This window comes from Desmodus rotundus, chromosome 11 (genome assembly GCF_022682495.2).
Source record: "Desmodus rotundus isolate HL8 chromosome 11, HLdesRot8A.1, whole genome shotgun sequence".
Taxonomy (NCBI): Eukaryota; Metazoa; Chordata; class Mammalia; order Chiroptera; family Phyllostomidae; genus Desmodus; species Desmodus rotundus.
The window spans coordinates 4004056-4018004 of record NC_071397.1 but is presented as its reverse complement, the minus strand read 5'-3'; the positions used below and the strand labels follow the sequence as shown (position 1 = coordinate 4018004).

Here is a 13949-nt window from a genome sequence, read left to right as displayed (position 1 = left end):
GTGAAAAAGTAAACAGTTGAGACCTGCGGGCCACGTGGTCTCGGGTGCAGGTGCGCAGTTCTGTCACTGGAGCACAGGAAGCAGCCACAGACGGCACGGCAGCAAGTTGTGGTTGTGTTCTTTATTTGTGGGCACCGACATCTGAATTTTACACTGCTAGTTTTCACATGCTGTAAAAATACTGTTCGTATTTCAACCACTTAAAAAGGTAAAAACCATTTTTAGCGGCTGCACAAACAGGTGGCAGACTGGATGTGGCCCGTGGGCTGAGGTCTGCTGACCCCGCCCCAGGCCACTGACGCCGGGGGTAGCTGCACGGGGCCTGCTGCGCTCTGCCGTGTTCACTTGCCCATTAGCTGCAAAGACTCGGATCTGACTCACCATGAAGTGCACAATTGAGGAGCTCTGTAAGTGTTTTCTGAATTTTAGGAGTAATATTAAGACCTGTCAGAAACATATGCCAGGCCACAGTTGAAAGAACACTGATATAAAGCCATATTGAATATTAAGTTAAAATGACCAAAAGAAAAATAGAATAAAATTGAGAAACTCACTAAATTTGAAAAATAGCCTTTATTTCGACCAGTGGTACTGTATGACGTCCTGTATGGCATAACTGATCACAGCCAAGTTCACGAATACAAATAAAACAGCAGTTTCCCTCATTCTCTCTTCTGCTTTCTGTTCAGAGAAATCAGGAGACGGGAGCATGATTCTCAGAAACCAGGGAGCACTTCCTCAGGCGCCAGCTGAGTCCAGGCTCCCGGGAGCATTCGGCCCCCAACACACGGATGGTCACAACTGCAAAGACCTTTAGGAAAAAACACTCAGAGCAGTTCTGCAGGAAATCACACTAGAACTTACAACCCAGCCTGGCTGACGAAATCCATCTTGCGGAGGACTGTGAGGATTTGAACTGAGGATCAAGGAGATGACGCCTCTGCACTCATTTGCCTCCAAAGAGGGGAGAATCCCAGGTGTGGTGCGATCACCACCCGCCTGCCTCCTTCCTTCTTGCTCCAGGTGACCCGGTCCTACCCTGTCCCTCTGGAGTACATGAAGCACTGCACTGTGACAGAGAAATGGAAACACCTTGGCCCAAATACAAGACACTGTCACATGGCCAACACTGGAAGCGGCTTTCCACTTTCTCACTTCACAAAAGGTTTAAATATATGGGCCCTTATGTAGCACAAGAAGCCTGAAATTCAGAAAATTATGAAAACAACTCTTCTCCACCCCTGAGGATATTTCATCTTTATAAAGTTGAAAATACAAAATATTAAAATAATTTGCCCTTTCTCCCCATCAAAAGGAATCACATTCTCAAAGGATTCCTGCAATATACAAAATTCATTTCTCCCTAAACCAAGACCAAGAAGTCAATGTTAAGCTGCCGAGAAGACCCTTTTCCAAAGAAGGGTGGGAAAGACACCTCATTACTTTAAAAAAAAAATATAACCATCTTTAGATAAAAATAGCAAAAGGAGTTTCTGGCTTCATGAGCTTTTGAATTTTTCACTTTGATTTTCGACATTTCTTAGCATTGGTTATTGGGAGTGAATAGAACAACTTGTCACCCGAAGTCTGAGATACTCCTGGGAAAAGCCCTATCTTTCCCACGATGGCTCCCAAAAAGAGTTTGTTAAAAACCAGATGGCAAGAAAGAAAATGCTATACATCCATCTGTTCCATTTCTTCACAACTTTCACATCAAAAGCACCTGGATGATCGATTGTGTTCAACACAAAATAGCACTGGGGGCTGAGCGAAGCCGTGTCACCCGCCCACGGCATCAGCCACGGTGGCGTGGGTTCTCAACTACCCAAGGAGTCTTCACTGGCAAACCTGCCCGGCACCAGGGCCTCCCGAAAAAAACAGGACAAGGAGCTGTGCATGCCCAAACAGCAAGACGTGCAAAACACATCGTCACTCTGCTAGCGAGGAGGAGTGCACAGGAAGTTCACGGACAGCAAGGACCGGCTTCTGGCTACTGGGGTCCAATACTCAAGCAACCTCTGCACTGAAGGTGGGGTAATACTGCAGAGAAATGGCAACAACACCTGGGGGGTGAGGGGAGAGAGAAGCACTACACGCATGCTCACACATGCACACACGGTTCCTCTGAAGGCTCCCTGTCTCACAAGTGGCCATCCCACAAGCTGACTGCGTGCGTGGCTCAAAACTTTATCTGCTGCGCTTTCTTACTATATACACTCTCTTCTCTTAAGGCACAAACATATTAAGTTTCAGATACACCTGCTGAGTTGAGACTCATACAAAGCAAATTCATCTTAGACTAGTGCACAGAAGCCAGTTGGTCCTTTTCCGCTGTATGCATCGCTGAGGAACGACTTCGGGTCTGAAGCAGCGAGAGGTGTCCGCCTTCTCTGTGCTACCGTGGTCAAGGTGACCCCCCACCACCAAGGTGGGGCTATAGGAGAGGCCAAAACGGTAACTGCATGACTGGGATCGGGGATGTTTACTGTTTTTTACTTTGCATTTAACAAACCCTAACACGATGGCAGCTCTTGCCGGCCCGAGCTGACTCTCACAAAGAAGCGCAAGCAGAGGCTGTCACGGAGCATGTCACCCACGTAAAGTCACTGTGACCATAGTTTGCTCATATTATCTTTCCCTCCCACACAGACACACACACACACACACACTAACACACATGCGTGCACACGCACACACACCCCTCTTCCACCATGGGGGAGATCTTTGCAACAAGAGGCACTTGAATGAGATTTGGAGAGTTCCCGTGAAAAGGCCTTCCCCTCACAGTGAAGTGGGATCAAGAGAACAGAAGCCAGGTGGTCAGGACTCCATCTCTTCTTGGTCGAGGGGTGGAGGCACGAAGCTGACCACTTCATCGTAGGTCAGGCCTAGAAATTGGGAAGGAAAAGCAGGATGTGAGGGTTTAGACTATTCTCTGTGACAAGCACCCTAACTTCTAAGCTCGAGACCCTTCCTCCCTGCCCACGCTAGTGCTTCGATGGGCGACTTCAAGTACCTACTCGTTCACTGCTTGTGTGCGATATCCTAATGGATCATGTGATTACACAGAAGGTCAAGGATACATATAAAAAACCCATTTTTTCTTGTTTCTTTCATCACTCAGAGCCTCCTCTTTAAAGCCCAGGAATAACAACAATCCCATGAGCTACAGCAACAGATAATCTTGGCTTTGGGGATTTACCTGGAGTTCTGAATTTGTGTTTTATGGAAAGATGCGAAGTTGAACACAGGAGACACACATTCCATTCCTGGCTGTGTCCCTAACTAGATCTAAGATAACAGGTAAGATATAAACTCTTGGCCCCAACTGTATCAACTGTAAAACTGTAAAAATGCCCTTTCTCCTACTCATCTCAGAGTTGTAAAGAAGAAGGTTCTGAGAACGTCAAAGAGCTGGGCGGATGTGAGGGGCTGTGTGCAAAATGAGATGAGAAAGGAGACCTCAAAACTCCAGAGCGCATCACCATCTACAAGGTCCCGACTGAGCGGCACATTCACTCGGCATGAGAGACCCTGACTACAAGTTTTGACAAGTTGGCTATAGCTAGAAATTTTGTTTTTCCCACAGTGCCTGGCTAGTGGCTCACCTAGGAAAGATTTCCAAACCTAACTTCTCAAAGGTAACACTGCCTTTATGACTTACTTTTCCATTCATCTATGAGGAGGTCCCGGCTCTCAAAGGACTGATCGTAAGGGTCGGCCACAGGCTCATCATCAGGGTCGTGGTACTGCGCGAAGTAGGCGTGCGCAAGGGCTTGGGCTGCTGTGATTCTCTTGTCCGAGTCCAACACCAGCATCTTCTCCAGCAAGTCGACAGCTATCAGCACCACAAATGGGAAGGAAGGAGTAAGAGTTTTTATTTTTAATGTGCTACCACAAAATACGCCATATTAAGCAGACACAGTTTTCACCCTTCAAACCCAAAGAATTCTCCTCCAAAGCATCAGCTCTAGGACATATTATCACACATGTCTAGGACATATGTGCATGTGTATGTGTGTGTTGGGATGTGTTTTGTATTATTTTTAAAGAATACATTACTGAAGGGGGGTTTTTTTGAAGAATTTTTTTAAAGTAACTGGGATTCTGCTTGAACAACCTTTCGTGGAACGTCCCTGTCAAATCGTTGCCTCTGTAGTCCGACTGTGTACAGATGAAAGCCTGTAGCTACAGTGGTCTGGAAGAGGTGAGCAGGGCCAGTCCTTGATTTTCACTGTCTTTGTCGTCTTTCCTTTTTACTTACTAACATCAGGCAAAGGCATATTCACCAAATGGGTCTTTAAACGGACAAACTGAGGTTTTCACGTGGGTATGTGGGTGACAAACCTGGTATTTGCATGAAATTTTCACTATGAAAAATGTCAATATAAAAACAATACAGTGGATACTGATATACTGACCACCCACATCCAACAATTAACATTTAGTGTTTCTCTATTTTTTGTTAAACCATTTTAATATTACAGATGTGATACCCCTAAATATTTCAGCATAAAGACATCTTCCTGTAGAATTATAAAACTGTTATCACATCTGACAATAACTCCCAAATATTATCTAAAATCCAGTTCAAGTTAAAATTTCTCCCTTTATCACAAAGTTGTCATTTACACCTTCTTTGTTCAAACCAAGTCCCAATGAAGAAGAGTCATACATTGCATTTGATTGGGTTTCTTTAGTTTCTCTGAATCTAGAACAATTCTCCCCACTTTCCCTATTCTGACCTCAAGAGACAGTCAGTCCAGTCATCTTGAGACTACCCATCATGCATCTGTACCCTTGCTTTCCTCTACCCCTTGTATTTCTTGAACACCATTTAGATCCAAAATTTGTTAAAATTGGCTTGAACATTTTTGGCACGAGTATTTCATAGGACTGTGTACTTGACGGAGCATTAGGCCGTCTGTCCCATTACGAATGATGCTCCATTTGACCACAGAGTTGTTTCTTTGTTGCCCTGAGCAAAGAATCCACATGATACTTAGAAACCACACGAATATCCTTTCACTTAAGAAAAATCTACTGATTTTTCTTCACAGCAATTATTTCATCAGGGGTCACAGAATGGCGTTTTTTTTACTTCTTTCACATGGGGGTGTTTTGAGTTTCAGGTCGGTGCAGGGCAACAGGACAAACAATGCCATGGCTGCAGGAATCACCGGATGAAACCAGGATTTTATTTATTTGTGTTTGTTTATTAGAGAGGAAGGGGGAGAGACAGGGAGACAAACACCAACGTGCGGTTGCCTCTTGCGCACCCCCTACTGGGGACCTGGCCTGCAACCCAGGCATGTGCCCTGACTGGGAATCGAACTGGAGACCTTTTGGTTCACAGGCCCGTGCTCAATCCACTGAGCCACAGCAGCCAGGGCTGAAACCAGGCTTTTGAGGCTTTGCAAATCATTGATGATTCCTTATCTGAGAAGGGGGCAGGCGGGGGACCAAAGAGGAGCACACACTCCCTTGCAGACCTACTGCGGTGCACACTGGAGGTCCTACAGCCTGAGTTCCAGAGTCATCCAAAGAAACGGGGTTTTCAAAGGGAAACAGAAACAAGGGGGTGTCACGAGTCGCCTCGAGTTTGCAAGTTTATTATACTTTACAGCCCTGGGGGAAATGCCTAGATTATATTCTTCTCTTCTTAGAAAAAAATAAGCTTTATCAGCTTAGTTGGAATCATATGGTCTTTGCCACCCCTAGGGAAAAACCTCCCATGTCCTTAAAACCAATCCCTTGATAAGGAATAAGGTCAGGGGTAAGAAGGAGATTCCTCCGACATCTTGACAGACACACGCACACACGCTACACGGAAGGGCGAGCTGGGTTTCAATTCCCGTGTTGAGAGCAATGTGAAACCCGGGCAGGGCCGCCCGCCAGGCAGATGCCAACATTTACATCGGTGTGGTCCTCCCCAGTTAACACGCAGGGCACGAGCTCGCGGTCGGAAGGCAGTCTGCGAGGTCTACGCGGCACCGCCTGGGCCCCTTTAAACTCCGAGAGCTGGGGGCCTAGCCCAGACGGCCTAATGCCTCCACTCGACTCCCCTGCCGTCTGTTTCTGAGTGGTATCCAGTTCTTTTGAATGTTTCGATGTCATAATTCCAGAGGAGACACCTATCAGGATGGATGTGACCTAAATAAGCTGCTGGGACGCACCCCCTGCCCTTCCCGGCCCAGGAAAAACAGGTAAGCAGATCTAGTGAGCTAGCAGGAAGTCCGACAGCGAGCATCGCCATGTCTAAGCCACGAGCTGAGATGGTGAGAAAGAGTTCGGACCGAGTGACGGACGAGAGCATCACCAGCACACACATCACCTCCCAAATTCCTGGAGCACTTGCGACTCAAGAGAGCTTCACGCAGACCCTTGGATTAGACAACACCGCGTCAATAAATCACACGAAGCCAGTGCACGCAGAGCAGGGCAGGTGCAACCCCAAACCGACCCGGGAAGACCCCTGTGCACGATGAGCTTGTGACCTCATTCTTGGAAGCGAGAGGTGACACACCTTCCATCTCCAGGGCTGACGGGAACTCGTCCAGAACTGCGCAACACTCCACAGAGCTCGAGCGTCTGTGCTGGTGTAAGAATTATCACAGTGACACTGATACGCCTGTCAACAATCACGGTGGATGAAGTACCCAGCGGGAACACCACTTAGCCTGCACGCCAACCTCTGAAGAGGTCCTCGTGGGTGCCAGCCTCCAAGGGATAACCTGAGCCTGAAGCGCAGCTGCTGGGACGCTCGAGCAGATGGATGGCCCACTTACACAACTGCAGGCAAGTGAGGAGGCGAGGGTGCTGTCATCACAGCCTCACTGCGCCCCTCCTGGCAGAGGCGGGTCCCGGCCTTGATTTCTCTGCGTCTGCCTCTGACCACTGTGCCCTCCAGAGCCAGGGCATTGGAGCCCCAGACAGTGCCACTTTCGGGGGACAGCTGAAGCACACATCAGCCCCCAGCTTTAAGGGAGAAAGCAGCCCCTTCTTTAGCCAAGACGGCATGCACCCTGCAGCTGCCGTGCCACATCTTTGCCAAGAATCCTGGAAGTGATGGTGGCAGGAATATGCCTGAGGTGGCAAACTGGCTCCACCAGTTGGACTGGTTAAGTGTCAGAGGGGCAGGAGGAGGAGAGAGGAAGGGAAAGCACACACACAGGACGACACGTCCCGGAAGTGACAGGCAGAGCAGGGCCCACTGCAGGAGCTCCCGGCGGCCCGCTAACACCGGCTGGGCTTCACCTGCTCTTATCCTCAGCTGGGTAAGAAACGACAGCGGTTGGGAGCAAGTCACAGGCTGCAAACCCCTAACTTAGGTCACAGCCAATTTAATATCCATGACGTGAGGACACAGTCAACTTACCCAAGGGATTGGCACCAATAAAAACGTTTGCGAAGTTCATCTTCGGCATCTGGGTCAAAGACTGAATGTAGTTTCTTGCCTGTGAAAACAAAGGGTTTTCAAAGTGGCTTTTTGTTCAGTCATGTTACTGCCCTCGAAGCGCCTCGGTCCTGCCAAGGACCGACTATGAACTGACAGAGTCTGCAGGCTTCACCGTTTCCGACGGTCTCTGATGCTCCCTAGAGACCTCCCTCTCACTGCCATCCTGACTTCCTCATTTACGGTCATCATCTTTATTTACATCCCTGCTGTAGCTCAGTCCTACTTCAAGTGGACGCGAATGCTCACCAGTTAAGCTTCCTTCCATTAGCTTTCTGATCTCAGGATCAGAAGTTTAAAAAAGGAGGCCAAGGTAGCTCAGAAGTCTCCCTCTCTGAGACAGGACCTCCTAAAAGCTAAAACTGGCGTCGGAACTGGATTCCTAAAGAAGGCCAGGACTGGCAGCCTTTCAACGGTGCTGGTCTCAGTGCCTCTGAAGGATCAACATCAAACCGTGCTAACAAAGTAATCTTGGTAAGAAGAAAGCAAACGGAAGCTGAGTATATTATCCTAAGAGGCTCACACACATGTGAAAAGTACTAAACCAGTAAGTGGATTTTAAGTTCCATGGCCCAGGCAGAAGTCCTTCTCCACCACTTGAAAACTACACCTCAGGCCAGTCTCAGGTCACCTATCAATGGCCTCATCCGCAAAACGTCAGTATCAGTATTTGGCCTAATCTTCCAGTGGTTGTGCTACTCACGCAAGATGAAAGTCATAAGAGAGCTTCACACTAAAAACCTGACACGAACGACATTTACATTCTGTATTGCCACTGGAGCTGTTCTAAGTTTGGTCCCTGGGGCGGGACAGGCTTGAATTTGAATCTTGATGCTCATACTCTGGGCAAGTTACATATTCTCTTTCAGTCTCGAGTAACTCATCTGTAGAGGGGAGTAAGGAGAGCGCCCAGGTGGCGGTGCTGAGCGAGGACTCACGGGAACAGACCAGCACTACTCGGCACTGCCCTTGGTCCTGGTGGGAGCTCACGGAACCTGAGCTGCTACCACTGACCGAGGCCGTCAGAGGGAAGGAAACCTGCTCTCAATTCCTCAGGATGTTCCAACTTCCCAATTTCTGAGCTTCTTTCAAAGACTGACAGCTCTAATCAAGGCAAAACCAAAAACTGGTCTTGAGAATAATCACATAAACACAAATGTAACTCATAAATGTGTCTCTCAAATATTAGGTATTAAACTATATGGACGACCTCCCTTGTTTCAATGAAGAAATCCCACTGTCAGTCCATCTGAGTAGTTGAGATACAACTTCTTTGAATCTACCTTAACCACCCCCTTAAGATTCCTCAGCAGGAAAGGCACTCCTCCCACACAGCCGCAGACGAGGTTAGAAGTTGTTCTGGTTGCTAGGGCAACTTCACCTTCTTCTCATTATACCTGCAGCGAGCAGGCGAGACCCGCTTTCAAAAGCAGCTGAGAATCTTTCCTTTGAAAACAGAGTTCTAGGAACTGAATGTCTGCATGGCTACACTCCCTGCTCGAGCAGATATAGAAGAGGCTGAAGGGAAAAGAGAGGTGGGGAAGAGCCCTGGCACGCAGAGAACAGCCACCCCTCTCACAAGGCAAACATGACTGGTAAGAGGGCCGAGCACGGCTGCAGGGGACGCAGGGACGCAGCACAGGGCCGCTGCAGTGGCAGCCTGGAACCCAGACCGACTGAAGGCCCCTTAGAAAAAAGTGCCCAGTCGTCTCTGATGATAACCGGAGTCAGATTACACAGTTAAGAACTGGTTAAAAAAAAAGAATTGGTAAAAAACCCTACACACAGGTATTCATAGTTATTCTATATTATTTATGTATTCTTTTAAATATAGCACTTATTTGTGGTGGCATAGTTGAAGTTTTTTTAATAGAATAATCCTCTTTTGCTCATTAAAAAAAATGATAAATAGGAAGCGTGCTAATGCCTTCAGTTAGCAGCCCCTCCGGCTGAAAGCCATCGGATGGAAGCGTAACCTAATCGCAGGCATGGATCCTGGGAAAACACAGACTCTTGAGCACTAAATTCATAAAACCCAAATGTAAAAGTAACACCATCCCTACGGACCAGTCCGTAACTTGTACTCTCAGTCCACAGGACTGGACGACATTTCATCCCAAACGTCAACATCTCGCAACAGCGACCGGCAGCCGTCCCCCCAGCAGCCCTCAAGGCACATGCAGGCACTCAGTGGCACTAAGCACTGGGCTGGTTACACGGTGGCAATAAAACGCGACGTGGCCTTCTGAGTGACACGTCCCTGTGCATTCTACGGGCTCTCACCTCATGGCTCGGCATCCTGTTAATGAGGTAAGCAGGGGGTGTCCCCGTCAGGCGCATTATCTGCTGAAGCTGGTTAATATCTTAGGTGCCTAGTCAAGGGCACTGTTAAACATCCAGTGCGGAAAAATAACTTGTAACGCAAGTTTTAAAAAGGCCAGAAGCCACCCCAAACAAACAAAAAACCTACTCCCCACCCACCCCGCCCACTCCAGGCAGAGCCCAAGGCTGCACAGTAAAGCATGCTTCTGTGAATGCCCTGAGAATTATTAGGCCTGTAGCCAGTGCCTGGCTGTGCAGACAAGACGTTTTCTGTGGTTTTAGCATCTGTAACATTGAGTGCTTTAGGCTTCTTGGAAAGAGACTGCCCCTCCATCCAGGATGCCAGCCAGAGAACTGTTTTCCAGTACTAATGGCCAGAACCTGCTTGCGGGCAGGTGAATGGGTTCCTTCAGAAAATACTGACTCAACTCGGGAAAAAAGAATATATGCAATATATCCATTTAAGGGAGAGGTTAAATTTCTGTGGCACAGGTTCTGGTGATTCTCCAAGGCACCACCCCCCCAGATATGGGTGGGTGTATGGGCTGCAATGTCAAGTTTCAAAGACATTAGTAGCGGTACATGTCAAATCATGCCACAAACACACAAGTACGTGAAGAAAGGGAACCTGGGGGGTGGGTGGTTAGAAGCTAATGGAAAAGACAGAAGAGAAGTCACAGGCTGCATGCCACAAGGTTCCTCCCAGTCTCTTCAACAGGTGACCACACCGACTTCACCTAACAAACAGCTGGGACAAAGCTTGCAAAACACTGCAATTTCTCGGCAGAGGCAAAACCATGCGGTCTTCCATATGAACAAGCACATGTCTAAACTGTCCTGCAAACTTCTTGCAGCTGTGCCATCGGTTTTAACACAGTTCCCCCTTCCCTCAACATACTATGAGAACTGTTAGTTTATCATGTGTTTCTATCAAAGCAGAAGGAATGGGACTTTAAAATTCCTCAACACAATCCAACAAAAACCGTGTTATATTCGCTTTCCTGTTAACTACTGACGCCCTCCTCTGGTGGCAGCATTGTCTTCCACAAGCGCCCTGGCCAAGTGACTGCATTTCTCCGTGGCTTCCCGTAGTAATTTTCCCACTTTAGCTCATCGCCCGAACGCGGGTTCCCCGGGGTCAGATTCCTGCAAGCACACGTGCAAGGCTGGCCGCTGGGACAGAGCCGGCCGGCCCTGCCTCCTGTGCTCCCCGTGCGCACCGCCGGCATGTTCAAAAGGTGACACCACATTCTTTTCACATTCTCACAACGAAGTTTGGATTTATCTCTAAACAAATTACATAACAAGCAGTACTTGGCATGCCCAGAGAAACTACAGAGGGTGCCAGTGAAGTAAACCTGCAACAGTAGAACACCAGCTGGGCTGGACAATGTAGGAGCCCTGCTCGCTCGCTCGCTCTCTTTCCCTCCCCCTCTCTCTCTCTGTCCTTTCCTGTGAATAATACACGGTGGGGCAGAAGGAAGTTTACAGATGTTCATCCGAGAAATAGTACAATAATTAATAAATAACAATAATAAAACAGTGTTTCACACACTCGTAACTGTAAGCCTCTATTCGCCCCACCCTGTGCTTGGCCTGTACATTTTCCGCTCGTCTCCTTCAGTCTAACAGGTTATCACATCGCCTTCTTGTTGGGAGTTAGAAAAAATAAATTTCTGGAGAAAAATATGAGAGTGATTCAGTAAAAGGGCTTTTTTTCCCCTTAATATGATTTGTTTTTTGTTCTTTCACTAATTACTATAGGTACAGGGTCACCAACCAAAAAAATTCTATTCCCTTAGCCATCAGTCACAACCTATTTATCCCCTTTCTCACGGCACGTCTTAACTTGTTCTCCATCAGCCCACCTGTTACTGCAGCCTCTCCATCAGAATGTCCTGCTCTTTACTCACTGAATTTCTACACTATTTCACTACTTTTCAGGAGTAACAGAAATAGCTATTGTCGTTCTGTTTACTACATTCCTTCCATAGTAAATTTTTCTTTTGATTTTTAACATATTTAAACAATTTTACTCACCTGGCTGTGTTATTTACATGTCATGTGCTTTTAAAATAAACTGCTACTTGGGCAGCATTACTAACATCAAATTAATCCTGCCTACCTTCTTGAATGTTTAAAATTACTTATACCCACTTGTCATAACCGTGTAGGAAAACAAACAAACCTTTCTTATTCCTATACTCAGTACGATATTATCTGAGTGAGTTCCAAATTCTGGTACTCAATTTTATTATGCCAGCTTCACACCAGAGCTTTGTAATGTATAATGCGTCCTATTTTGCTAAAAAGAAAGACATCTCAATATTAGGTCAGGCACTTGATGGTGTTTCTTTCTGAAAAATAAATGGTGGATTAATAACAGGTAAACACTATTTTACCCCTATCTCTTCTTGTAGGAATTCTTGCAACCAACAGCACATACATCTAGGGCAGATGGTTGGGAGTGGGAGGGGGAACGGAGGAGACGCTAGTAGGCATCCCCAGGGAGGGAATGAATCTGCTATCTTAGTCTCGTTAGCACTATTCACTAGTAAACCCACTTCTCACCCCTACTCCCCTACCCTCATGTCCTATTAGCCAATCGTTCTAAGCAAAGGCATTTAAAACAAAAAGCACTATCTTCTCTAAGCATCTTCTCATAGCTTCTTTTGATCACCCCAATACAGCTTCTACTACATTTCGTGAAGCAAAAGCCACCCCTCCTTCAGGCTGCCGCTGTGGCCGGGCAATGACTTTCAAAACAGTGTGCCAGCACATGAGACTGAGGTTCAGCTAAGTTATCAGGACATCTGGGATCGACGCTCAGCTCTGCCAAGTGACTCAGTGCATGACTCAGGCTGCCACAGCCTTTCTGTGCCTTTGCTTCCTCATCCTAAATGAGTAAATAAAACAAAGTAAAATAGGGCCGGTACATTCCCTTACATCCTCCGAGTGGAAATTCATAAATTCCCTGGGCTTTGTGGTCCTTTTAAGGAATGCACCAGACACATACCAGATGCAATTCTTTTTTTTCCTTTTTTTTTTTTCACAGGGAGATGAGGAACCATTCAAACTCACCTGCTCAAGCCTGCCTCAAGCTACCCAGCAGTCTTCCCAACTGGGTAAAGGGACCCCGTCAGGCAGAAATGCTGGGAAGAGAACCCAGGAAGGCACCATTGACGGTTGGCTCCACAGCTCTTTCTCCCTTTCATCCAACTGCCTGGCAGCAGACAGAGGGGAAAAGGGAGAAAGGCTGGGCTTTCATGATTTCTCTCACATCTCCTGCCCAAGAAAATGACCAACAGCAGGAAATCACAGCCAAAGGAAGCCCGAGTCGCGTTCCCACGGCTCCTCTGTAAATGCCTGCGTAGAGGCAGGAAAGCATTCGCCCAAGCTTTTCCTTGGGTTATTAAAACTTGTAATTGTCGGCAGACTGGGGGAGGAAGGGTTTAGAACCCTCCTCCGGTGGCTCTCAGAAGTGGGACGTAACCTCTGCTGGTCTGGAGATGGGGCAGAGAGGCGCCTGTTTGAACAGACACTTCACCCGAGCTGTGCAGGCGGTCTATTCTAGAACAACAGAAAGCAAGGAGCGGCTGGCAAAGGGCAACAGTGCACACAATGCACCTTCACCCTTTTAGTGCTGAACTAGACCCCTGCATGGTGACCCTCATGCTCTGGGAACACACACTGACCGAACAGTGGAAAGAGCCCTGGAGTACACGTGAGACTTCTGAAAAGATGAAGTCAGGGCTGGAAAACAGAGACCTAAATTTTCCATTAACCTCTTGGAATGAATGAGAATCTCCCGTCTCATTTACTACTAGGATACTACAACCCAGTACAGGCCCCCATGATCTAAGTACATACCCGGGCAGAAGGAGACACACTCATGCATGTGACCCGGTGAGTGCGTGTGTGTGTGCGCGCACACACACACAGAGCTCATCCTGGAAGTCAGCACACTAAGGGTGCACGTGCTTAGAAACACCCGGGTCACGGTGCGGATCGTGGAAGGCAAGTGGCAGAAGCTCCCAACAGGGCAGATAATTACAATCAAAGCATCAACTCACAGACTCTGAGGAGATTTTCTTCAAAAGATCAGCCCCTGGGGTTCCAACGAGTCTTAAAATGAGCTTCAACTGATCAATATCTAATGGTGGACTATAAA

At 47.5% G+C, this 13949-nt stretch overlaps 1 protein-coding gene across 2 annotated transcripts in view; it reads right to left on the bottom strand.

Annotated features, from left to right (window-relative positions):
- Nucleotides 1-554: 554 nt before the first annotated feature.
- MAPK14 (mitogen-activated protein kinase 14) overlaps nucleotides 555-13949 on the bottom strand; it is a 64165-nt gene continuing 50770 nt past the window's right edge. Inside the window, exons 9-12 of one of the 2 annotated variants that reach the window (XM_024557573.2) lie at nucleotides 9740-9819; nucleotides 7379-7457; nucleotides 3665-3838; nucleotides 555-2888 (exon numbers count right to left, since the gene is read on the bottom strand). In XM_024557573.2, coding sequence (XP_024413341.1) covers nucleotides 2821-2888; nucleotides 3665-3838; nucleotides 7379-7457; nucleotides 9740-9819 — 401 coding nt within the window. In that variant the 3' untranslated portion in view covers nucleotides 555-2820. Of the gene's footprint in view, nucleotides 2889-3664; nucleotides 3839-7378; nucleotides 7458-9739; nucleotides 9820-13851; nucleotides 13932-13949 lie in introns of both variants that reach the window. The other variant, XM_045193031.3, reaches the window with a different exon arrangement.